General features: G+C 36.5%; 1 protein-coding gene across 1 annotated transcript; it reads right to left on the bottom strand.

Annotated features, from left to right (window-relative positions):
- On the bottom strand, positions 1 to 23,919 carry LOC113717976 (probable manganese-transporting ATPase PDR2). The gene is made up of 22 exons (XM_027242851.2): positions 23,743 to 23,919; positions 23,330 to 23,617; positions 19,371 to 19,460; positions 16,390 to 16,592; positions 15,565 to 15,637; positions 15,262 to 15,434; positions 14,975 to 15,146; positions 13,315 to 13,419; positions 13,118 to 13,228; positions 12,925 to 13,011; positions 12,577 to 12,759; positions 10,547 to 10,597; positions 10,335 to 10,460; positions 8,558 to 8,637; positions 5,779 to 5,887; positions 4,897 to 5,025; positions 4,084 to 4,149; positions 3,881 to 3,952; positions 3,501 to 3,652; positions 3,089 to 3,200; positions 2,893 to 3,009; positions 1 to 1,403 (listed from the first exon to the last, which is right to left on the bottom strand). The coding sequence occupies exons 2-22, from the start codon at positions 23,576 to 23,578 to the stop codon at positions 306 to 308; spliced, it is 3,558 nt and encodes a 1,185-aa protein (XP_027098652.1). The 5' UTR covers positions 23,579 to 23,617; positions 23,743 to 23,919; the 3' UTR covers positions 1 to 305.
- Positions 23,920 to 27,490: the final 3,571 nt, after the last annotated feature.

The following is a 27,490-nucleotide window of genomic DNA, read 5'->3' as shown; positions in this document are numbered from 1 at the left end:
TGAGTACAAAATTCTTTGGATAATAATGGAGATTCGTTTTCCTTCTAAACATAAAAATGAAGGAATAGTTTCCTACCTCGTTCTTCTGATACCTATTAAAGAGTATGGAAAGAAAAACCATCAAAAATCTTCCGCACAGCACAGGGTAAGGCACATATGGGTATAAATGATACATTACTTGAAATTTCTCCAAAGCTGAACGGTGGCATTGCTTTCCACTAGTCAAAATAGCTCCTAAGAATGCTTGCCTGTAGATGCTCAAACTCCTGATGAAAATTCTGCAGACTTATAGATGCCCTGCAAACTCAGACGCGTTTCTTTTTCTCAAGGTTTGCTGCAACTTGCCTTTGTCGCCTTTTCCAAGAAGGCATCTTACCAGGGAATGCCCACCTCAATAGCCTTTCCCAGCTATAGCAGACTAAAAACATGAGAGCTGCCCATATCAGCAACTTATTCCTCAATCCTGTGGGCAAGGGGACCAACTTGAGCCAGTCATTCAAGTTCCTAAACAAGTCAGAGGTAATCACTGTGAAAAAGCCTACAGCAGCCACTAGTGCATATCGGAAAGGCTTGTTTTCTGGTATACTCTGGTTGAATGGATGGCCCATATAGTTCACAGCGAATGTAGCAACCTGTAGCATCATGCTGACCATGTATGAAACTGTATTCACAAGATTAGGGTGAAAATCTGAGTCTGGCTCAATACACTCATCTGGCATGTACTTCTCAGCCTCTTTCACAGAAGACATCAAGAAAAAGAGGTGGATCACAAACTGTCCCATCAGGGAAAGAAAGACATAGGCACAGAAAATATTGGGATGAGGCCGTTCAGCTGAAAGGGTTGGAAGGGGACGAGCATGAGAGATAAATAGGAAGAATGCAGCTGTGAAAACCCCACTAATTGTTGCCTGAACATCCCCCAACTTGACACCATCCAGGTACATTACGCTCAACACATAGGCGGTGGCAAGGCAGTTAAGTCCAAGTATCTTGAACATTTGGAGGGTAGTCACAAGTGTACTACGGCCTTGACGAATTATGTCAGTTGTGGGGGCAACTGAAGCATGTTTTGCTGTAAATGGCGATGCCATTGAAGCATCCCCAAGCTTGACGATAGGAGCAGATCGACCATCACTGTCTTCATTTAGCTCATCCATGAGTTTCTTCAGCTTCTGCTTTTGCATCTCTGCAGCTGTGAGATGGCGATTAACAGCTTGATTACTAGAAGATTCAGACTTTGAGATAGGTTTGCTTTTCGAAGATCCTTCTCCATTTTCCACTGCAGGTTTAATTTTCCTTGCTTTAGCAGGTTTTGCACTTTCACCTTTTGCTGATGCTTCATTTGAAGACTTTTCACTTTGAGTGGGGGCTATTGCATTCAGTAGAGCTACTCCAACATGAGCCTTAAAAAATAAATAAATTAATTAAAAAAATAGTACCATACAGTCTGCATTTCTAAGTTAAAGAAGCTAAAGATCTGAAAAAAAAGGAAAAGCCTGAATAGAAACCAATAATCTCCAAGGAAGAAATAGTTTTCAAACCACCTGTAACCTTAGTAAGTTATAAACAAGTTCTGATGAAAACTTGGACAAACTTGACGTCACTATAATGCAAGCAAAGAATGAGGATAATGTAAAATTCCTAAATCTGAATTTTAACCTGCAATCATGGAAGTTAGAAAAAAAATCTTGAAAAATATACACAGCAGAATTGGTGACCTAAGCCCCTAAGAAAGCACCAAACTGGCCATAGAAATGCTTGGACAGACATATTTTTCTTATCCAAATAAGTCTTCCACTAGAATATTATGCAAAAGACGGTGACATCAGGAAAAGCTCAAACATTTTTAAACCACCTTTTACCATATAAATACATAAACCCTGATGAACATTTCGACCAACATGAACACTAATCTTGTTTCAAGCATAGAATAAGGAAAATAAATTGGGTCATAAAATCTGGCTTAAAAAGGCAGCATTGGCAGTTATTCAGAAAGCACTTTTGACCAGGACAAAAGGGGGGAGAAAATATCAATCCCAGAGGTAGTGACCACCTGAGCCATTAAAAAAGCATCAACGTGGCTATAGAAGAGATTGCATTAATATATTCTTCATATCTCATTTTCACATTCTATCATGTCAAGTCATCCCCTAGTATAGTTGTAGAAATTGGGGAAATCAGGAACTTCATTTCCTGATAGCATTGTCATAAATGCAAATTGCGAATAATGCAACACATTAAAAAGGTAGCAGGCCAAATATTATGAGGCATATCTAGTAGGAATTTCAGCAGGAAAGAGACGAGAATGTTAGATAAAATAAATTCCTTAAAAATTTATTGGGGAGATAAGTTTAAAAGCCTTAAAATTTCTTTCCACAATCAAAAAGAGAGGAAAAAAAAAACTCTCCCATCCCAACCCTGACAAAAACATCAGAATGTATTAACTTTTAATTGTACATCAAAATTTTTTTACAGTTTCAAGGTCATTGTTGCAAGATTATGAAAGGGATGCAATCAACCATGAATTTGCAAGAAAATATTGGGTGTGTTTGGATTAGGAAGATTTGAAATAAAAAAATTTACTTCACAAATTCCAATCACCTTTTTATCTTCCCAATCACCTTTTTATCTCACATACATCACATCACAAAAAGTGTTACAGTAATTATCTTAAATAAATCATCCAAATAAACTCCTATCCAAACAAACTCAATGAATGTTAATGAAAAGTTATTGACACAAGAAATGAGTTTAACTTCAAAAACTGTAGAGAAGGACTGAACAAACTTGGAAGGCAGTTTAGTGACTTAACAAGACTAAAGAAATAATTTACAAGCAATAGACAACTAAAATCTCAACAGATCGAATAAACAGCTCACAGTAATGTGGCACCTGTTTTAATGCGCCAACATCATTTGTCCCATCACCACACATCAATGTTACCCTTCCTACCGATTTAAAAGTGGTCAAAATCAGTTCCTTCTGCTCTGGAGCTACCCTTGCAAATACCTGGCAAATTAGAGATACTATGTCAGAAGAGGAGACCATGCAACATTGAGATATGTTTCACAAATGTATCTATCACAACCTTCACATATGGAATGACTTTATGAACAGCAGAACTCTGCTGTAACATTTCCACACAGTCACCTCCAACACATAAATCATGCGTTTCTGATAAAGCTTCAACCTCATTGTCCCTGTGACCAAAGTAAGAGTCAAAACTTATCTGAAATTTACAAAGCAAAGAAGAGAGGAGAAACCAGACACCAAAGGTGGATATCCACCTTTTACAAGACAAATAAAAGAATATCTCTTCAAAGATAAAGGATGTACCAAAAGTCAAGACATACATGGTCAAACAGAGCTCAACGTTAACATTTCCACATATTTGTGGAAATTAACAAACAGCAAATAAAAATGAAGGGAAAAAAAGGACAAAGGCAAAGAATAACTACATTGCCTGCTTATGCCAAGTAAAAAGCTATTCATGTTTGCACCTGTAGCTAATAACCTCAGTCTCATCAGGTGAAACCCACTCGTATCCTTCACCACTCTTAGCTCGGCTGAGAATTAGGGCAGGTTTTGTAACAATATGAACTTGACTAGCAACATGGCAAGCTGTCAAAGCTTGATCACCTGTAATCATGACCTAACATAAAAATACAATGAAAAATTTTAACATTTTGCATCCTTTAAATGCCATTTATCTGTACATGAAAATAAGAATAAAATTTGCCATGCTGCAAATAACCCAAAAAACCATCATAGGCTACATACTAATGACTAACATCTTCTTAACAATTGCTATTGATTCTCATTATGATATCTTGACAAAAAAAAATGGTTCCATTTGTCTAAAGAATTTACAATTACTCACCAGATCATGTGATGATCCTTTCAATTCAGACAACACAGTGGCCGAATCTCCTCTGATAGGACAGTTGAAAACCTGAATAATACAGAAAGAGATTCAAAACCCACTTCACAACAGATGGTCCATGCAATAAATCTAAAATCAGAGGCTACAAGAGAGAAAGTGCAACATCAGAAGAAATCAGATGCAAGCTATAGAATAAATACCGCAAAGCCAGCAAAGTTAAGTCCACTTTCCACCACATCTCTGTCCAAGCTTCTCACTTCACTAACCTTCAATGATGTAAATCATAAAGATGACTTATAAGCAGAAACTTGAAATGAAAGAGCAATGGAAAAGAAAATTGCACCACAAAAACATGAATAAAAGATACACGTCTTATGTCTTTAAAAAAGGGCAAGGGCAAAGGTGTGCATTTCACAGAGAGAGAGAGAGAGAGAGAGAGAGGGAGAACAAGGGAAAAATGTTAATGAACTAGAGCACATTGAAGCATATAATGTGATTGAGACGGATGATGGACTTTCTTTCAAATGGCCGCCATCCTTGGCATGGGAAAATAACACTGACTAATTAATTAGACATTCAGAAATTTCCCAACAACAAAAACTTTGACATCGATGCAAGGTTCAGGTCCCCAGTATGATTCCTTATTACATACTCTAATTGTATACCCAGGAAAAGGAACCGTAAAAATATTTTGCCTCAGATAAAATGTTTTACGTATCAGGAGATGACAGAAAACTTGCCAAGATAACACCTCCATTCTCCAATATTGATTCTATATGATTATCTTAGAATTTGAAACCTTCAGACTAAGCTAGTGGAATATAAAACATGACCTCAAAACTATATGACACATTTATATCGAACTCTAGGAAGATGTAAATGAGGTTTGACCAAATTCTAGGCACTCACAAGACACAGGTACATACGCCTAATACAACCATTTAAAAAAGGCTGGAACAGGGCAAGATTGAGATCTAAGAGTAGGAAAATACTGCTGAAACAAAAACACTTACTGACATCTCTGGAAGAGATTTAAAAGCGAGAGCCAATACACGAGATCCCTGACGTGTATATTTTTTGTAAGTCTTGACATAAGATGGAGGTACATCAATAAGCCTCTCCTGGATGGTTTCTGGTGCTCCCTGGAGTTCAACAGGTAGAAACAATCAAAATGATCTCTCACCAGAACATAACACATACAAAACATAGTCACCAAGGCCAATTGTTTGTCTTCGTTTGTCACTAAAACTTTTGGGTGCACAATGGTAAAAGAGCAGGAAGGAAAATTTCATGTTATGGAATAACATTCAGAAAGCCTAACTGGCAAGGCAAAGAACTGGCACTGTAGCTAAACAGATTCCTACACTACTGCCTTTTATGCAAATATATGTTTGGATGTTTAGAGCCAACAAACTCAAAAAACGCCCAAAAGAAATATATACATGTTTATACATGTGTGTGTCTGTGCAAATAGCAGAAAGGTGTTTTTGACGTCATGATAGTCATTCCCCACATAATAGTCCCAGCACATGTATATGAAAAGCTGATGCCAAATTTATTAGAAACTCAAAATGAAAATTTGGATTACAGTTCCTGTCATTTCTAAGGAGGAATTCCTTACAGAACAGGCAGCTTAATCGTGCATCACAGACAAATAGAAAAAATGAAGCCAAACTATCAGGGATCGAGGATAAATGAAAAAATGCCCAACCATATGCTACATTGTTAAGGCATACCCCACACAACATAGCCAAACCACTTAAATAGTAGAAGAGATACAAAATCATAAACAGATCAGAAATCAGACAAAGTCAAATCAGCCATGATACTTGCCACCCCCTTATACACAAGAAGAAAGAAAAGCAAAAAAAGATATCAAATATCAATATCCATACCTTCACAAAAGCAAAAAACTGCTCCTGAACACGAACAACAACTGCCATTCTTTTAAGATAGGAAGCAAAGTGGTGCCTCTGCACAATCTGAACTGCATCTCCACTACCCCTGCAGATTGAAAATTTTGTTTATTGCAATTCCAAATAATTTGTTATAAAAGGAAAACATAACCAATATTATGAGAAATCTTAAACAAATTAAGTGACAGACATTAATTACTGAAAAAACTAGAATCACTAGGTAGTAACAAATCTCATGACTGAGAAAATCAAAAGGGTGGGTTACTGAACTATGTCAAATCTCCGGAGATGCAACTCAAGTATAAGCGGTATAATAAAGACAATCACATATTAGATCTCTGCTGCATAATTGTAACAAACATCCTTTAAGCACGTAACAGCAAAAACCAAAAAGGCAGTGTAGGCCTTTTTAACTTTCAAATGTTTGTAGTTAACTGCAAACCACTCTTCTATGCATCATCAGTGAATAAATAAAGAATGACCATTTGAGAATTTTTTCCCTTATTGGACAATCAGGTTGACGAATAAAAGTGAAAACTAAACCTATTATCGGGATTTCTAAAGATTGGTCTCCAATGGAATGCATCGAGTTAAAAATCATCAGCCCATTACCTTGCATCAATTTTACCTAAACATACTACCATTCCAGGCAAGACTCAACATTTAGACTAAAATAATACCAATTCCTGGACAGAAATGCACGAGCGGAGCAGGGAAAATAGCAATAAATTAACATCATCTCTTTGTATCTGTCCTGTTGTTATGAAACATGCATTCATGAAATGCTACTTGTATCATGTAGCCAAAGATTGATTCGAAGGATCCTTGTCATTAGAAAACATTTTTCTTAAAAATGTGCAAGCTAGAGAGCACTGGGCTAAGATAAGTCAGGGTAATCAAAACTAAATTCCCCTAGGTTTTCTAAGTACTGGGTACACCTTGATCTTCTAAAATTATGCAAAACTAACCTACAGAGAAAGTGTTTGATTAACACAAAATAATGTTTCATAGAATTTCAAGAAAAGGAAGCTCAAGGCAATCAGAACAAAAAAAGGGAAGTTCAAGTAACTGATCCAAACAATGAAATATTATCTATTAAAAAATCCAAAAAGAAACAATAAGAAAGCAAAACTAACAATTGACATTTGTAAAATCTTCAATTAGAGTCTATACAGCTAAAGTACAATCATGAAGAAGAGTTCATTAAACAGAAAGCTAATCCACATGTAGGGATGGCAGCCTCACTTCCCCTGCGGGTGCCCGCGGGTGATAATTTGATTTTTTTTTTTTCTAGAAGCCTTTAGTAATAAATCAAAGTTAAATTCAAAGAATAAAATAAAATACGGAGCTGAAAAAAGTGAAAAAAGAAAAGTGTTGAAATAAAACACCAAGAAAATTAAGAAACTCAATTGGATTGTATAGATAACATTTGGGAATACTCCTAGAACACGTAACATGCTTGTACCAAATATCAACTAGGAATTTGGATAGAAATGGAATAAAAGTTATGTTTAGTTGCCAAATATTCTAAATTTGTTATTATTAGATTATATAATATATTACATTTATTTATATTAATAAATTGAAACGGGGGACGGGGGGACAAAAATTCCCCCCGTCCCCGCACCCGCCCCGCCCCATTACTCCCCCCGCGGGGCGGGCACCAGCGGGTACCTGCCCCCGCTGCCATTCCTATCCGCATGGCATGTCAATCTCTTCAGCAAAATTACTAATTCAAGTCAGACCTCTTTTCTGTTTCCCCTCTCAAAGCCAACAATATCTCCATTAAAGTGAGAGCAGACAAGAAATCAAATTTCAGGAAGCAAAAGCTTATGTCTGCTTCAACCAAACACAACTATCATGTCAGCACTGAATGAGTGATTCAAAAAAATGACCAATGAAATGGTGAACCACCCAAATATAGTCATCAAATGCAGTCTCAGTCAGTAATGAGTTCGATAACAATAATGTACAAGTTTCATGGAGACAATAAAAACTCTAAAAAGAAAATAAACTAGAATTTCAAAAGTGAACAGCTTCATTTGTAACACAAGTAATGCTTCTCTTGCTACATACAATTTATCTTAGCAGTATTTTAAGTACCTTTTCTACTTAGGGCCAGTTCTCACTTGACACGGCTTTTGGTAAAGGTTAATTCTGTAAAAGATCAAAGTGATATTCCAAAAAGACGGTCCTTGGCAGCTTCTGGTTTTTGCCTAAATTCAGCTATATTAATGATAAAAGCAGAAAGCAAAAGCAGTTGAATGTAACATTACAGATTTTTTAAATTTAAAAGTTAGAAGTCCAAACAAGCAGCTGAGAACAAGCCCTTAGGTAAATAAATTAGTATGCAAGTACACCCAGATTGTTTGAAAAAGGCATCTAATCAGGTGTCAACCTAATAAATTGATATTTCCCACATGCAACACTTAGCCAAAAACCAAAGCAGACAAAGTTTAACAGTTGCCAGTGCAATATGCTGAGACAAGAAAATTGTGCTCTTAAAACAATCTTACACCTCTCAGGCCTTTATGGCAATAGATTTATGTTGAAAGGTACATTAAATAACGCAAAGTTAATTTATATTTTGACCTAGGACACATGCATGACAGAGAGTGGAAAGATAACATTCAATCAACAGTAATGACTACGCTTTGAAACGGAAAAACAAATAACTTTCTTTTGAATTGCAAACCACAACAACTAGCTTTATCAGCTCAACAAAGGGAAAAAATTATTATTAACACTATTGACTTACTTCTTCGGAATGGCCTTTTCATCTGATTTGTAGGTCCAATCAATTCCCTTAAGAGCAGCCTTTTCAAGAGGATCACCAACCTGCATTCAAGTATGGAACAATATTACTACAGAAAATTTTTGCTAGCACAGAGGCAGCCCTAGTTCCAATATTGTTGGAGAAAGTAATGCAGAAACTAGAAAATGGGTAATGCACTGGATTCAATAAGCCAGTCCAATTCATACGAGAGATTAGAGTGCAAAGATCTCAACAGACAATGGGAACTCTGGAAGCATACAATGGCATAATCCTAAAAGATATTCATACAGCCTTCCCCAAGACAATGGCAACTGCAAAAGATTGCTCAACAGCCAACTAAACATAACAAGTACATGTTCAGTTCAATGCATCAAGCAGCATATCATCAATTGCCCATCATTGTCAAGTTTTTGGTTTGGAAGAAGTCGAGGAAGGGGTGTCTTCTCCCATTTCTTTCACAACCCCACTTAATGTAGACTACATGCAGTAAATAATATCAAATAAGGGAGTTCAGTAGAGTAATAAATGGTACAAGAAGCAAACTGCAGAAAAGCAGAGGACTTGAACACCCTCATATTCTTATTTGTATGTTTCAAAATTATCTTCTATGTGCTTATTCTATTTCCTACAGGTTAAGTGATTGCATAATCTGTAAATCTATATTTAGGGAAACATTGCAATGACATAGAATAAATATTTGTGTGGATGGTTATATTGTAACCAAATTATCAGTATAACAATGATTTGATAAATATCAAAGTTTTTTATGTTTTTATCCCACAGCAGAATATTGACAAAAATAATAATAACTTCTAATTTGAAATACAATAAGTTTGCAGAGTCATCTAGTCATTACAAATATTTTTACAAAAACTAGATCCTTTCAATCATGAGTTAGATGACTATCCCAGGCACCAGATCAATTCAGCTAGGAGTCGGGAGGCACTAATTCTTGGGATGCTTAAATATTATAACAACTCAATGCTTCTGATCCAGTTCGCAAAACCAAATGACCCTTCATGGAATTAAATAGAGTGTCACAGACAATAACGGATTGCAGCATCTTGAGCACAATCATTAAAACGTCCAAAGTACTTTTGCTTGAAGAGGCAAACAATATTTCTGAGGAAGAAACTTTCATCAATGAAAGTACAGCATCCCCAAGCCTTGTCTTTATTCTACTTTCGTCCAACCATTAAAGGCTAGTTTTAGATGCCTTAAAGGCAATCTTGCAACATCCAAATAGGAAAATGTAAGAAGGACGATTTAGCATTTTGTAGCATTAAAGTGGCCAGTTTAGATTATTACACAGGAAAAAGCGATACAACTGGTATTTCATTTTGGAGTATCCAAAATCTGCTAACTGCATCAATTTATAAAAGCTCCATTACAAATTCACTTTTTCTTTAATGTTTAGACTATCCAACGATGGAAATTATGGGATCTCTATTTGAACTCTCCATTCTTTTTTCCTCCCGAATTGGAGGAATACAAAACTTTGATAGGCTCAATCTTTCTTTCCGCCAGCCCCCACACCCAATACTCAACAACACACTATGGAGGCAGTTGTGTTTGATCTGCTTCCTACAGAACGCCTTCTCAACAATTAAGTGCAAGTAAATCTTATTAATCTACTGAATCATCGACAAAATATCATGCTCAATTGATCATGGAAGTAGGAATTATTTGCAAAAAAATTCATGGATGAACAACATAAAAGCAACTATTGTGCATAGTAGCCAAGAAGTCTAAAGAATACCAGCTTGTTGTCCACAAAAACCAAGGCATGACATGAAGCAAGAATTTCCTGAGTGCGTCCTGGAACTTTACTCATTTCTGTCTCTAATTCCTCACGATCAGTTAGTCCACCAACTCCAGAAAATTCCTAAAGGTTAAAGAGTACCATAAGAAAAACGATTTGGCAAAAATGCAAATGTCAAATACAAATTTTCAAGCTTCTAATTTTCATACCATATCATCAGATGTTAGTGTGCCAGTTTTGTCAAAGCAACACATATCAACCTGCAGAAAGCAAAGAAACCTAATTTAGATGAGGACAAAATCAAGAACATTGAACACTATGGATCAGCAAGGGGGGAAAAATCACTTTCTACACTCAAAATCATATACAACTCATATCCAACAAATATCCTGAAGTTTCATGAGTATAATCACATTAAAAGAGAAAAGGATACTAACAAACATGCTAATCAAACTATATAATATAAGAACTTTTAATAATTAGTCTAATGATACCAACAAACATGAGTTATTCAATTTGACACCCGTCATCAAACAAGTAGCAGAAACCCACCAATAAAAGGTAATCCAACATTCAATAATAAAAACCTTATCCAAATTGCTCCATATGACAAGTTCGCTAACTAATACAAGCTGACCTTACTGATGTAACACAGCAACATGGCAGAGGCACCCAAGTGACCCAACCCAATACATGATTCCATTACAAACCTCCACATCTGGAGACAAGACAACCCATCCTAACCAGTATCATCTCAAATTCTCTTCCCAGCCAGAGGTAAAAGAGTGTTTATGTGTTCTGTATGGAGAAGTAAAACATTCACTCTCACTTTCTCCCCTTTACTAGTAATAAACATAGTCCAGCACCAGCAATGCATCCGCTAATAACAGAGAACTCATATCTCGTCACACTGTATGATTGCCAAGTTAACTAAAAAGTATAAGCATGAAATAAACCATCAACAATCTTGTCTACATTGGATACAAAATAGTAACTAGCAGCCATACACCCAAATTTGCACCACAAGGTCGCACTATGATAATCTACATCACACGAAGCTCATTTGTTTGGATTTGTCGACCAACAACTTCATATCCCGAATAAGTACAGATTTGATTACACGGAGATCAAGTCCAGCATTCTAACAACTAAAGAAAAATTGATCTAACATTCTCCACTTTATTTCATTTCCAGGGGACACAAAACCACTATTTGTTACTATCAGATCCCATAGAAAAAGATAGGGTTCCCAGCCAAACCCAGAAACACTAAGCGAGTATTTAATTAAACACAAATAATTTCCTAAAACATACACCGACATCCACCATCTAATAATGATTCCCATTAACTTTATGAAGGCTGACAATATTAGATAATATGCAAGAGTAAGTTGTTATGCAGATAAAGCAAAAGTGAAGTTTGCAAATCTAAATCCATCATTCAGCTTCCATCACCAAACTATTCCCACCTTAACTCCTCTCTCTTCCCCTTGCCTGCATTGTTCCCAAATTTCTTTTAGTAAGAAGAGTAGATATATTACTATGTTCAACTCACTAACTATTTTCTTTAAAATAATCATGTTATTAAACAATGTTATCACTAATCAAGATTACTACTTCAAACAAGAACTACACCAATGATTTCAAAAATACAGTGATAAATATAATAAAAGTCGAGAACATGATGGAAAAAGCTTTCAAAAATAAAAATGCATAAAATACAATTAAATATAGTTTAATTTGTCATCCAAACACAGGAAATTGGAGAACCAGTCATCATTCCCTTGTAGAATAATCTCAACCAAAATAAAGCGTATACATGTCATAATTTCATATATGAAACTCCAACATTTTCATTTGATTCCAACTCTTTCCCAAATATTATAACAAAATGAATCAACAAAAATAGTAGAATCTATTGCAAGGATCTTTCCCCGATCAGACATTAACTAGGACTGACCTTAAATGTCCAAACAATTCGATATTAGAATACATCTCAAGTATTATATCAAGCAAAGAAAAGAAAAGCTGATCACCAGATGCTTCACGACGATTCAAGGAGACACAAACGCTAAAAAACAGTATTAAATTTCCATATTCTAAATATATTTGCAACAAGAGCAAATATACCACCTAAATATGCATATGTAACTAATAAATTAATGATGCCACAGCCAACAGCAAAATCAGTACGGTTAACTACTATTTAAAAGAACCATAAATAAACTTGAACTTCTAACCTTCCCTGCAAATGGAATTCTAAATGGTTCTGTGCAAAATATCCCACGACGTGCTAAAGCAATCAAAGATGTATTAACAGCTATGGATAATTCCATCGGTAGCTCAGGTGGAATCACAGAAGTAATGATCAGGGAACAACTTAAGACAAGCTTGTATCTACTCCTTGTCGGGTCCTCAAGCCCCTGCATCAGAACACCATTTCATCATAAAAAAAAGAGCAGAAAACGATACATGTGCATACTGTGTATTCGCAGAAATGCAATACACATAAATGCAAAAGGAAAACTAGGTAATTTTAGAGAACAGATACATAAAAAGATTCACTAGGCCACAAAACCAAAAATTACCTTTTTAAGAACATAACCTGCTGCAATTACTGCAAAAACTACTAAGAATAAAATAAAGAGTCCGCTTTCCCAGCTGTTAGCAGTAACCTACAAAAATTCAAATAATTGAAAAAAACTTTAAAGATACTGAAAGATGAGGAAAAACAGCCAGTATATTCAACCAAGAAAAGAAAATAATACATAGACCATGTACCCTCTCAGTAGAAAATAGAATAGTCCGCATCAATTTTCCTTGGCTGGTTTCAAATCCCGTTCTTAAAACAACAGCCAAGCAGCCACCATCAGGAGTTTTCATATGAAATGTCTAGAACAAGTGACAAAGAAAACAGGATTACCATCATGTACATCAAACAGCAAAAAATTAAGGTTTACATGATTAGGATAAACAACCTTATCGGGTGTATGCTGCAAAATTTTAGTGCCACCATAAAGAACATGGGTTTTATCTCGTCTAGCTGATAATTTCTCATCTGTTCCTCTACCAATGATTGAAACCTGAAAAGGACATTTTCACATTAAAAATGTTGAAGAGCATCAAAAGAATAACTTATAAAAAACAAAAGACAAAAAAAGACCAAAAAAAAAAAGAGGAAACAAGAAGACCATGAGATGCGGATCCAAAAAAAAACTACCCAGCTAGAAAATTGATTTCAACTGCTTAACCACTAAAAGAGTTCCACTGAAGATACAGATGCAGCACCAGTAAATGAGTAATTTGTGTTGGCCATCAAAAAAAGTTGTGCAGAGAATGCAATGCTGCATGCAGATAAATCTCTCAACTAGTTCCTTCTTTCAAATATAAGACAGTAAAACTAAGAGGCCAACCCCTCAGAGAGATCTGGTTCATTGATACAAACGTTTTGCAGACCTCACTCAAAATGCAGATACAAAGGCAAGCACGATTGCACACTTGCTGTTAGTGTACCAAAAAAAAAACAGGGAGAGAGAGAGAGAGACATCTGTTGTAACCATAAACTCTTCAATCCAATTTTAAGGAGAATCAAGTTTTCATAGACTGTTCAGATAAGGTACCTTACTGTTCAGGGTGCACAGAAAATGTAACACCTCACCTTATAAAAAATTAATGGGTGTTGGCTAGCTCCTATCCAATTTTAAGCAGAACAACTATTTGGTAAGGGTAAAGATCAAGTCACAACTTGTGCTAAAAGACTCAAAAGGCTTTACCTGAGTGGACCAACAAGCAAAGTTCAAACCTAAATTAGCTGCTTACCAGCTTTACAGGAGCTTATTAAGCATTCTTTGTCCAGAACAGTAAAACACTTAATGTCACATTTGAGGTTTTCATTTCAAATGGTGAAATCAGGGTGCTTAACCTTCACAACAAGATGCTTTAACTTGTGTCCCGGTCTCCCTACTTTAATCTGAGTGGAGCTGAACAATTGTCCTAACTTAGCGAACGTTCAACCTCATCAGAAGAGCAAAAACAATTGTCCATTACCAATCCCACCCAAACATGACAAAACAAACTTTCAAGAAACAAAGGCCACTTTTGGATAAAAATCCAAACTTGGCTTGGGTTTTTGAAAGAGGGAACTAGTTTAAGGGTTTCCCAAAGCCTTCATCATTTTTCAACTATTAGCTTGCCCTTTCTCACAAAGAGTCGATACTGCAGAGAACATAGGAGTCATATATTTTCCCCCAGGACACGGCTCCACGAACAATTTAGATGTAATAATTTTTCCAAGATATCAGCACACTTATGCAACAAGAAAATTAAAGAATATTAAAACAGTAGCTTTTTAGCTATATTTTTTATGTTGTTAACCTCCAGGATATGCACTTATGCAAACATGCACTTTTCAAGCATTAACTCTCGCCAAGAAAGGTGCAAGCTTTCGTACATTGAACATCTCAATTGATCCCATGAAACATTGTGCCAAATACCAATCAATTCTATTTATTTGCCAAACAAAGAGTAGCACAATCATAAAATTCCCACAAAAAAAAAAGAAAAGCAAAAAGCAAAAAGCAAAAGTTTCCAAAAAATGGTTTTGTGGGTTAGGGAAGAGAAAAAGAACAAGAAGACCACCTTCCACTGAGGGGTAGACTCGCCTGTCAGAATAGCTTCATTTACGATCGCACTTCCAGCTAGCAAAAGCATATCAGCTGGCGCAGACTTATCTTCTCCTGCTGGACCAGTAGAACGCCCAATAGACACAACATCCCCAGGCAAAAGGTCTGTCCCAGTGAGTTTAACCCATCTACAGTTCAAAATTTTTCACTACTCAGCAATAGCAAAAGATTCCAAAAAAAGATTGCAAATTCAAGAACATGAAGGGGGGGGAAAAATTAGCAATAGCCATAGGCAAAACATACTTCCCACACCGATACACCATTATTGTCTGGTTGTCTACTCTTACACGTCTGAGCTCAGTGAGAGTCTTTAAACGACTTTTGGCCATTGTTGACTCAAACATAAACAGCATAAACAGGGTAAAGAGACTGTAATACCAGTATTCATCTAAACACCATAAGCCCACACAAAAGACCTACAGAAGCAGCATCAAAAGAATAGAAAGAGCAAAGAACACTATTAATCACAAAAATAATGAACCGCAAAATCGGAAGAAGACATTTTTTTCAAGCAACACAGAAGTACAAATGTAAATGACGGCAGACCTGGAATACAAAAAATGGTTCCATGACCTGCTCTTTCATTAATTTCTGGAATGTGGGCTGAGGATATTCAAATCTACATAACAAAAAACCAACACGAGGATAAAGGAATTATATGAAATGTAGATGCAAAATATTCAACAGAAGTACACATTGATGAGCATAAATGTGATATAGCATAAAAAAAATAATAATTACTTTAAAAGAATTGCTCAAATTGATGCTAATGTTGGACTATGACTATACACCAAAATGAAATTGAAGTATCCAATAAACCTATGTCTACTTGCAGTGATTATAAATTTGTATATTAGAGAAGTTTATAATATTCTGTACGCTAAAATTTTCAGAGGGAAGGAAGAGAAAAATAAGTAAAAGCATTCAAAAACATTCCACATGATACACAAAAGAGATTAAACGGAGATATTGCTAGAACATCAAGCAAAAAGGCCTTGTCTTTGACAGCGACATACTATTTGAAGTGAAAGTCTCAAAGCACCATGTACCATTTTCAAATTGTCAGGTTATTTGTCTGTGTAACTGCATAAACAAAGGAAAAAAAAAGAAAACGAAAAAGAAGATGCTGCAATAAAATCCAAAATTCTCTCAAGGTCAAAATCCAAGAAAATCACTGAGAACAGGATAAAATCTTCTGGTAACACTGGAAACAACCACAAGAATCCCACTCAGAAAGAAATTAAATCTTTTCTAACATAAGCAGATAATATGGGCAGGGATGATTGGTTGCTCATCATCAGTCTGATGTGTAAAATTCATGTAAATGAAGTGTGGGATTCGGAACACAATTAACAAAAATGAACAACTTACGCATTCCGTCCCCATTTCTCAGTAGCAGCAACAACTTTAGCCTCAGTGCCATGGCCAGTGCTTTTCAGATAATATCCAAATGTTTCCTTAGAAGGATAAGGAAGCTTACAAAAAGTTTCCTTCTCCTTAGAAAAAATGAAACACTGCTTCCTGAAATCAAAATAGATCTCTTCCACAGCCCCTAGGTTTGAAGATCCTGCCAGCTGCATAGAAAACAACTATCTTGAAAACTGCTGAGAAGATGAGGAAGCGGCTGGAGAAATTATAGTTTAAACAGGTAAATGAAGGACCTTTTTGGTAAAGGTAAATCAGACCCAGCAATGGGAGTCAAAGTCAATCATACCGAATTATGTTTCGTAACAACCACCAGAAATGAATTTAAAGGAATCATAGTGGTCTTCAATGGGTTTAGTCACTCCGACAAATTTAGTGGGTTTCACCCCTGTTAACCTACTTAGTTCTCCACTATAGTGAAGAGAAAAACAAAACAAAAAAAGTTACAAGTATCCAAGAAGAAAGAATGCAGCAAACTCTCCCCATGCCTCCACCTATGCTCCACGAATGCCCCCTACCCCCAAATTCATTTGTATGAATGTTTTAGTAACTGATGGTGGAGCTAATTTCCTTAAACCCAATGACTCATTTTTATATGTGTATTTTTGTTTTTTAACTTGGGTTTGATGGGAAAAAATTGCTGAGTGCCTGCTTCAGCTGATGGTTCAGGCCTAGTATTGTGGTTGTCAACCTTGTACCCGAAAATGAAAGCATATCAAAAAATGAAGTAAGATCATATGTGGTTTCTTAAAATTGATGCCTGCTGGTAGTGGTTGACGGTGGTCAAAAGCGGTGCATTGGCAATTGATGGTGGCACTGTGGCGATGCTAATGTGCTAGGGTTTGCTGGTGAAGAATAAGGAAGAAGAAGAGAAACAGACAAGGAAAAAAGACAAAGCAAAGGGCAAAGTAAAAGAAAGGCCAAAAAACGGAATTATTCATCACTGTAAAAAGAATTCCCTTGCCTGTAAAAGTGCAGCCCAAAAAAAAAAAGGTATAGTATCTGTTAAGCTCTCAAATCAAACATCTGATTGTTTGTTTGGAATAATTTTCTTAACCTGGATATCCTCCATTTATGAATGAGCAAGATGAACCAGACAGCCGCAATACATTTTTTCTTTTCAAAACAAGACAGAGTGGGGACAGCATAAAGAAAAAGAAAGACTGAAGAAACAAAGTATGGGATTATGACTTTTCATCTCCAGCGAAAATATTAAAGATTTTGTCATTTGTACAAATGCATAAAGAATCATAGAGAGGGTGTGTTGAAAAATCAGTATCGCACCATGCAAATTGCAAGAAGTTGGAAATCCTTTCAATCCCCTTTTTGTTTGTTTGGGAGGTTGAACGAATTCGAAAAGAAAAGATTTGGAGTGGGCAGTCATGCTCTTGAATGCAAAAGTGGCATCAACTGAGACAATTCCAAGTACAGGTGGTAACCGTATAGCCAGAATAAGGGTTGGACAGATCAATTAATTGGTCATGCTCAGGTTTGACTTCAACCCCTTAAACATTATAAGATAAATCCCTTTTAGACAGCCACTCAAGCACAAACCTATCGATTGCCCTAAAACACCCTACTCAGGAATCATAAACTCTTTGCTGCCACAAACTTTTTCACTATCAATACAGCAAAACTCAGCCACCTATAGATCTTTAGCTTAATAAGCCCCAACCATCTTGACTGCTCCCCATCAACTTCTCCTGCAGTCACTGACACGAACTCAAATTTCCCTGCACGGTGTTTGATAATGATAGTGCAGTGGGTTGGTCACTCACAAGAAGTTCATGTTTATGATATTCCAAATTCAAAAAAGTTCAGAAATTTCAGACAATGGGAATCTCAATGACTATTCACTTTGAGGTTTGGTGCAATCATTTTTTGTTCTTTCCAGACAAAGTAAATGATGAAGTGAGGTTTTGCTACACAAGAGGAACGTGATCTATAATTATTACCTTCTCAAAAAAAAGATTGTGAGAGTATCTCTTTATGGAATATTGGGTGATTTGGGGAACATTTACTCTAGGACATGAAGTTGCCAGCGTCGGCCATAGTCAATTCAAAGCTTTTCACCAAATTTCTAGTATTTTGCAGGCCAATGATGGTATTTGTGCAGAAAATGAAATTCAAAATGGCGTGTTCATGCAAATGGTACAGATAATTCAACAAGCAATGGAGAGGACAGTTGGCAATTGCATTAATATTTTAGAATCGAAAAGCCAAAAGGTAAAGGGGAAACGAGGGAGAAAATAAAAGGGTAAAAATCATGTAAAAAGATAGTTGAAAAAAAAATTATCATGTCACCTTGAGAATAGGTCTTACAGGTCCATTGATAACCCACCTAATACCTTATAATCATTTGTTCAATTGGAATTTCACCCATTTATTAGTGATCCACTTACAACCCACCCAATTACACACCAAACTTGCCATTTGCCACCTATCATTTGCCAGGTAATAAACCATCCAGAATCTGGATTAAATATCGAGGCCATCATAGCATCGTTCTAATAATCTTTCAGACAAGTGCTCCAGAATCTAGTGGTCAAATCCCTAGTACAAAGACAACTTGATCGGAGACAGTTCTCATGTGAGCTATAATGGACGTACAAGTACAGGGGATAATTTTCAGAGAATGGAACTCTAATTATTCACTGCCATAGGTAAATCATAACATAGCCAGGATGTACAGGTTTTTCCATGAATACTTCGTATTTCATAATATAGCTATTTTGTGCCTGACAGATACTGTAGCATCTAATGGTGTAACTCATATTACTTACAGCTTTAGTGAAATCATGACAACCTATTGAAAGCAGTATATCCAAAGTCAAAATGAAAACAAAAATAAGTTGAAATCAGGATTCAACTCGTGGAACAAGAAGGCTGGAAATCAAAATTCACAAGATTATCAGCAGGCTTCGAACCTTTCGAAAATGTAGGGGCACAATTTCTTTTGAACCACAGAATTTAGCAGGAATAACTTTGCATGAATCTGCTTGGTGAATGTCATTGACCTGCAAAATGGAGCATGTACAGAGAACACAAGTCAATTTCAAAGTCAAGCTAGAACTCAAAACTTTTCGCCAAAACGAAATAGTGCTGGGTAGTGAACCATAGTAAGTGTTTATAGACTCCCATGTATATGATCATTGTAGAGAAATGAGAGAGAGAGAGAGAGAGAGAGAGAACATTTATGCAACAATAAATAAGCCTCGAGACAACAACGCAAGTAATCCACAGCAAACTGCATGTAAAATATACAATGACCAAAGCATCTATGGAACAAGATGAGGACTTTACGTCTGTTTTTTTAAGACAAACTTTGAGAAGTTTTTTTAAGTACTTGAGGGTCTGTCTGGCAGGCTTGTTATAGAAATACAAAGTTCATCTACAGTAAAAACACTAAAACACCCACAAGTTTTGGTGCCCAAAAAAAAATGGCCATCGACTCACCTCCCTCCCTTTTTTCCAGCCACCTTTTCTCCCTCTACACCCCTCCCCTCTTGTCCACAGCCACCACACCTTTCCCCCTCCCTCCTACTCCTCCCTTTTCTCCCCCTTTCCTCCCTCCTCCCTTCTTGTCCTAAGCTGCCACACCTTTCTCCCTCCCCACTACTCCTCCCTTTTCTCCCCCTTTCCTCTCTCCATCTAGGGGTGTTAAAAAAAAAACAAAAAACAAAAAAGCGCTTAACCAAAAAAACCAAATTGATCCAAACCGAAAAATAGGGTAACCAATCTGGAGTATTGAAAACAGTTAGGTTACATGAACCTACTTAAAAAATAGGTTAGGGTATGGTTTTTAATATTCAAAAACTATGGTTACCCAAAACTACCCGCACGTATATATAGGAACGGTTAGGGTAACCGATCCACAAACCTCAACCCATAACCATTTAGCCGTTTACCACTACATTAAGAGGCCATTTACTAGGACGATGATGTTTTATGGTTATTGTCGCTTTAAATACATGATTTCGAATAAGAGTTGAATGACTCATTTCACGTCAATTTTTTAATGTATATGTACCTTCTACATAAACTATTCTTCCTTTGAATGTTATATTCATGTCTTCATCCTATACGCAAGCATGTTACACATGTACCATGCTTATCCAGATGAATCACATTCATTGGTAATCAAGATTTGTATATCAAAAAAGATTTCATTTTGTTATTCCTTTTGTTAAAAAAAAAATGAAGGAAAATAGTTTGTTTCTAATTCCACCAATGAAGACATTTGTAATGGAAGGATAAACATAAAAAGTTTGAATAAGTTGGCCTTGAATAGAAATAATTCCATGTATTGTATCATTGTGCTTGTCAATCTAAATTTTTTTTTAACAATCATAAGCATAAGAGATTTAGATTGCCCTATATACCCGAACCCATCCATAGGCTAACCGGTCATTGGTTAACCGATTATACAGGTTTAGGTTATGGAATACAATTTTGCTGAACAGCTATATGAGGTTAGGGTTAACAAAATTACAAATGGACTGGTTACCCTACCTCCATCTCCCCCCTTCCCAGTGATCCCAAGGATTTTGTGTTCTACAATGACCTACAGCAAGTTTTCGACAAAAACTGCCATCCATACAGACCCTAAGGCTTAGTTTGGGAGTTTAGACGAGAAGAGAAAAGAAAAGAAAAGAAGAGAAAAACTATGATTTTCTTCTCAAGTTGATTGGGAGTTTAGGAAACAAAAAATGATTTCAGGGTATTATAATTTTACTGTTTAACATTTTATAGGTAAAGTTGGCATTTTGAAAAAGTTTACAAAGGTTAAGTGGAACTCTCCTTTCATTTCTTCCCACTTTTGGGAGGAAATTTTTTCAACCAATCTATCCCTCCATTTCCTTCCACTTTCCTTTCTTTTCTTTCCACTTAAAATTCCCAAACCAGAGAAAATTTTAAATTTCCCTTATTTTCTCTTCAACTCTCAACTCTCAAACTAAGCCTAAGGTACCAAGGACATATGCTACAAACAATTCCTTACAAACTGAGATGTTTTATGCACAATGCCTAAAACTAGGTAACCAGTTAACTCCATTTGGATGTCAAATATGCCACTATTCAAATTTTCACAATGCACAATAATATATTCAGATCAGCTTCACTAATTGTAAAGGTTATGGTTAAAGTGCTAGTAACCAAAACGAATGAATTTAAATCTCTTTAAGAGTTCCATACCAATATCTCCTAGATATGGTAATAGTGACAGCATGCAAATGAAAAATGTTGGGACTACCTCAGACAAAGAAAGTGATAAACCTATGGAAGAAGTTCCTGTCCATGGTCAGACCTAGGGTGGGAGACAGTCAAGATCCAGAAGAAATAGATCTCCACCCCTAAAATTTTGAAAATTCTCAAAAAAAGTCCTTTTAAAAACTAAATATTTGGCCCCACAAAGTATTAGAAGATTCAATATTCCAGTACATAGTTCATCTAATATCAATTTTTTTCTTATCCCCCAACCAAAGAGTAGAAGTTCTGCATCTGTCTATGAAACGCATGAACATTATGAGATCAGCACAGCACAGGTGAGAAATGGCAACAAGTATCAAACATGGCACATACCAACTTTGCCACAACTGCAAAATATAGGATGTGACAACAAGTTTGTCGAAGAATCACAGTAAAGTTATTTCATTAAAACCAAGGTTCAAAAGGATAACCAATGACCATATAAAATTATGAAATTATCATGTGCATCCATCAATTGCAATGTTTGATGTTGAACACAAGTTACTGTTGTGTTCATGGACTTGGTAAGTGGTAGAAGGTCAGCAAAAGAAAATATTGCTCTTGGAGTCACACATATAACATGTAGCCACAACACATGAAGAGAAGATAATGAACACAATCTGAAAAAGGATTTATCACCAGCAAGAAAAAACTGAACTCCAACCATGAAAAAAAAAAAAAAAGAATTACACTATTCATCAAATTGCTTGTATATCATTCCAAGGAGGGCTTCCCATCTAGTTAAACAGATTATCCTCCACCGATAGAATCAAGCCAAATCAACCCAAAGAGTCCAAATGGAGCTCAAAATACAAGAAAATGCCATATTCCCATAATTTATAGGAAGACATCAGTTGCTGCAAGGTAGCTTGAAATCAAATTTTTTAGAAATTGCAAGAATATTTGGAAACCGACGCTGAAATACAAAATGAGATCATCAAATTCAGTTCCTACTCATATACTTCAAGAAAAGACTCTCAACTGAACCATCTGACACAATTGTCAGAAAATTTCGTTTGTGACTGAAGGGTGCTATTTCAGGCCCCCTCATTAAAAAGCTTACTTCTCAACTAATGGTGCAATCAGAACTTAATGATAAGAAATGCACAGCAGAAAGAAGGTTCAAGAACTCATAATCACAAAAAGAAACAAACTGTTTGCACAATCTGACGAAATAACATCAGGAGATTAAGATTTGTGGATGTTATATTCAGGCCTTATATCATTCAACAGTGTGAATTTTCCAGGAAATCCAACAAACTACATTTGAAAGAAAAGCAACAAGGACTTCATTTGCAACATAATAAGATTAAAAAAAGGTATCACCTTCTCCAATGAGCAACAACAAAAATTAGTGAAAATGGAACACTTGAAGACTCTTTTAAGCTTAATGTATGACGACGGCACAATCTTGGGCTATTGGTTAAAGGGCATTTGTACTGATTTTTGTAAGATATTTACATGTAATGTGTGAATTCAGCAGTACATATTGCAGAAATAGTTGTACCAGTGCTCTTTATATTAAACAGGTTAATGCATCCTAGTCTTTTCTAACATTGCCATGTCACAGCCACAACAATAAACTGAAAACAATTAAAAAGAGAGTTAAAGATCATAAAACAAAGAATTCGACGTTTACCTTAGAATAATGGACGAAACTTCTGAAATCAACGGACCAGACGGTGAAGAGAACAACCAAGATATGAATAACGGAAAAGCCACCGAGTACTATAAAGGCATCAAAGATGTCTAAGCTAGGAACAATTGCAACTGCCCAAAATCCATATATTATAGCGAACGGCCAGGCATCTAAACGCCACAGCCAGTGCCGCTTCCGCAGCAAATCCACACTATCCACCACTTTCCCACCAACATGATACCTCGACATCTCAAATTCAAAACTTCAACCAGAATAATCCTCAGCCAACTAATGATATTTGAAAAATCACACAAAATTGAGTTCATTAAAGTCCCATAAACCTATATTAACGAACCAAACAGATAAAAATCCCAAATAAAATAAAGGGTTAGCGAAAGAGAGAGAAGAATTACTTGCGGAGAGATGCCAAATCCGTCGATTGACGAGCTATATGATCCAAATATGATCGGAATTGGGAGGGTCTAGGGTTTTGAAAGAGGGGATTGAGAGGAGGAATCAATCGGAAAACAAAGCAGAGTGAAGGCGAAGTTAGAAGTACTACCTTGTTCTTTCTCTTTCTCTTTCTCTTTCTCTTTTTTCACCTCAAATCCTATACTTTTCTTTTTTTTCACCGTATCCTGTACTTAAATTGCATATACTTTTTTGTTTATCAATAAATTGCATATACTTAAATTTCTTTTTTTCGCTAACAAATCTTGTACTTAAATTTCATCAACCTCATGAGTATGTCACTAAATCGACTCTTTTGCAAATTCAATTTAGACCCAATACAAAATCCGTTTGACAAATGAGTTTTTTTGGATGTTTGGGGTCACGGGGAGCCAAAAAATTTCGCTTCGCTGACTGTAGACGCATATTATTTGTAATCAGATACTACGCGGTGCATCAATGATTGATGCACGTTAAATTATAACTGTTCATTATATTGGGTAGAGCAAATCTCAATCATCCATCCTTTGGATGGTACCACGTGACTCCCTCGTCCACTAGGGGTGAGCATCGAATTCGAATTCGGTAATTCGGTAGGTTGAAATCGGTAATTTTCGGTAAATGGTTCTGGAAATATTCGACCTAATTCGCATTCGAATTAGACACTACCGAATTCGAATTCAACCCGAATTCAATTCGGTAAACAAAAAAATACCGAATTACCGAATTCCAGAAAACTGCAAGGGTCGCCAATATCTCTTCGTTCTCGTACTCACTCAGGCACACCACACAAATTTCAGCCTCTTCACGCTCAGCCTGTTTTACACCAGGTGTTGTATGATACCTTCTAGTCTTCAGATGTTGGGAGATGGTTTCTTCCAGCCAATCATCTCCAGGGTCATCCGATTCTTCAACATCAGCATTCGAATCTTCATACAGATCAAACACCGTAGGCTCCTGCCCATGACTCAGTTCAACCAATGCAGTCTCTTCTTCTGGCTCAATCCTAATCCGCATGAAGATATTTGAAAACTGGTAATCAGATTCTTGAAACCAGCCACCAGTATTATTAGTGTTGTTCTGCTCGTACTCCCCAGCCGGAGAAAGAAGTACGAGGTTTGCTGGTTGACTGATGTGGTGATGATTATCAAAGCCAGTTACTGCTTGCACATAATTCCCTTGCATCAACATTGCAGTGTTGTATGGCAGAGGGCCAAGAGTGAAACAAGAGGCAGGTAGTATTGGATAATGGTGGCAAGGAGGATATTCCAGGCTGCTGAAACCATAAATGGGCAGCGGAGAATGAGGGTACATCGTAATCTGATTGGGAAAGTAAATATTTTACCGTTTTACAAAATTCAATTCGAATTCGGTAAATCCGAATTCAAAAACCCCAAAACCAAATTCGACCCTAATTCGATTCTTACTAATTCGATACCACCGATTTACCGACCGAATTACCGAATTACCGAATTCGAATTACCAAATTGAAATCGATTTCGATCGGTAATTCGGTAATTACCGTAATTGCTCACCCCTATCGTCCACCGTTCACGTATCTGGCCCAAGCGTTTTTGAGTTTTTTGGATGTTTGGGATCACAGAGGGCCAAAAATTTCACTTCGCTAACTATAGACGCATACTATTTGTGATCAGATGCTACGCGATGCATCAATGATTGATGTACATTAAAGCATAACTATTCATTGTATTGGGTAGAGCAAATTTCAATCATCTATCCTTCATATGGTACCACGTAACTCCCTTATCCACCGTTCACGTGTCTGCCCCCGAGCGTCTTTGTAATATTATAAGACGCTCGGAAAGATTCGATATACCACGTGTACTCTATCAATTTTATCCAATATAATAGATACTTTGCAAGAGATAGACTGGCATCATAACATTGAGTTGGATGATGTCATCTAAGTTGGAGTTCCAAACAGTACCAGGACAACATCGTTCAATATAAACGCCATTGTTTCATCAAATATATACAAACACTTACTTTTTCATCATCTCATTTTCATCAAATGCTAGAGCACGGGAGTAGTTCAATAAAAATACCAACAAACCAGTCAATCCCGACTACTACAAATCGAAAGTTTCCGAAGCACACGCATCATCCAATACCCATACCATAAGGATCTCTTTCTCAGTCTTTGCCTAGCAGATCGTGCACAGGGTGTGCAAACTCTCCTTCCTCATCAGCCACTGTGAAATCAGATACACTCCCCAAATTTCGATCAACGGCACCAACAAGATATAGGTGTTCATGTTCGACACAAAGCTGGAAGGACAAGATCAGTTGCAAGCGAAGTACTTTTTTTCAATGACGTGTCCGATCATCCTCCACTACTACGACACCTCATATTCCTTCTTTAATAGCAAGAGGTGTCCATGGATAGTCAAATACAAGTTAGGAGATTTCAACATTAAAACAGGGATCAATTTTTTCAAGATCAAGGCCTACATGAAATTGGCAACTGCTAAAGTACTAGGCAAGATCCAATTTTGGCCACCGAGGACGTAAATACTCTCTGATCAATTCACCGAGAAAAATATAGATCCGTGGCACTGCAACTATGCCCCCAAACAGCCTGCACTTTGTTAATCCATATCAGCACTAGTCAGACCCACTATGCCTCATCTCCTAATTAGGACAGGCACTTCGTTGGTCTAGATCCGCGCATCCACATCTGATATTGGATTTGGGTCTCGGCACAACGAATCAGATAGTGGATCTGATCCAAGTCCATCGACATCGCAGGTGGACTTCCAGAGCAACTTGGACTATAATATTTTTTAGAAGCAATCAATATCAATAGTTATATCAACTACCAAGGCCCACAATCAGTCCAATTTTAAATTTGGGGTCAAATCTCCAATTTAATTAGTCCATTGCGACCCAATCATATATTTCTTTACGTTTCACTACGCTTGTTCATGTAATAAGGGGTAGTTATCGTGGAATAAATTAATTGCTCTATTATATATCCATTGTGCATAATATTTCATGTTTTTCAACTTAATTAGAAAATTAAGTTGTATAAATGAACAACTTGAATCAATATCCAATTGCAATTTCATTAATGATAATACATCATCCGGGTATTCATATTTACAGTAACGGAGTTTTTGAATATACTCTCTAATATTATGTACATTATCAGTGCATTCTCCTTGATGTTATTGTAACGTCTATCCGTCACAATTTCGTAATTCTTAAACTTAGTAAGGAATTTATTATTTTCGAAAAATACAATGTACCTATCTATGGATATCAGACTCCCCTCATTACAACCTTTCACAACGATTTTCTCCCGCATCAGCTCACGAAACCGGCTAAACATATCATTGCAAACGTGAAGGTCTACTTTGGATCCGTGATTTTCCGTTACCTCACCAAACACATCCTGAAACTCGGGCTTATGCTGGTCATTAGGTTCACTGTCCAGAACGATGAACAAATCTAATACGCTATCAATTTGGTCACTTCGTTGGGCCACATTACCATTATTCATTAAAACAGTATTCCTACCAATCAACATGTTTCCATCGATGTTAATGAAAGTCACTTTGCACTTGTTATTATATCTATGTTCGCATTCCTGACCCAATTTCAAAAGTTTCATGTAATTGTGCCATACGGCATCACAAGCCATGCCTTCATCAGGGTCGAAGGTCTCATCGATGAGCGCCGTCTATGAAG

Source organism: Coffea arabica, chromosome 11e (genome assembly GCF_036785885.1).
Source record: "Coffea arabica cultivar ET-39 chromosome 11e, Coffea Arabica ET-39 HiFi, whole genome shotgun sequence".
Classification (NCBI taxonomy): domain Eukaryota; kingdom Viridiplantae; phylum Streptophyta; class Magnoliopsida; order Gentianales; family Rubiaceae; genus Coffea; species Coffea arabica.
This window is presented reverse-complemented; position numbering and strand designations above follow the sequence as displayed.

What these genes read in the sequence shown, in the direction of transcription:
- LOC113717976 (XM_027242851.2), bottom strand. Translation starts at nt 23,578, where the DNA reads ATGTCGAGGTATCATGTTGGTGGGAAAGTGGTGGATAGTGTGGATTTG. An exon ending in CACTAACATCTGATGATATG is followed by an intron (nt 10,461 to 10,546) that starts GTATGAAAATTA and finishes TTTAACCTTTAG; the next exon opens with GAATTTTCTGGAGTTGGTGG. An exon ending in TTTTTGTGGACAACAAGCTG is followed by an intron (nt 8,638 to 10,334) that starts GTATTCTTTAGA and finishes ACTTGAATGCAG; the next exon opens with GTTGGTGATCCTCTTGAAAA.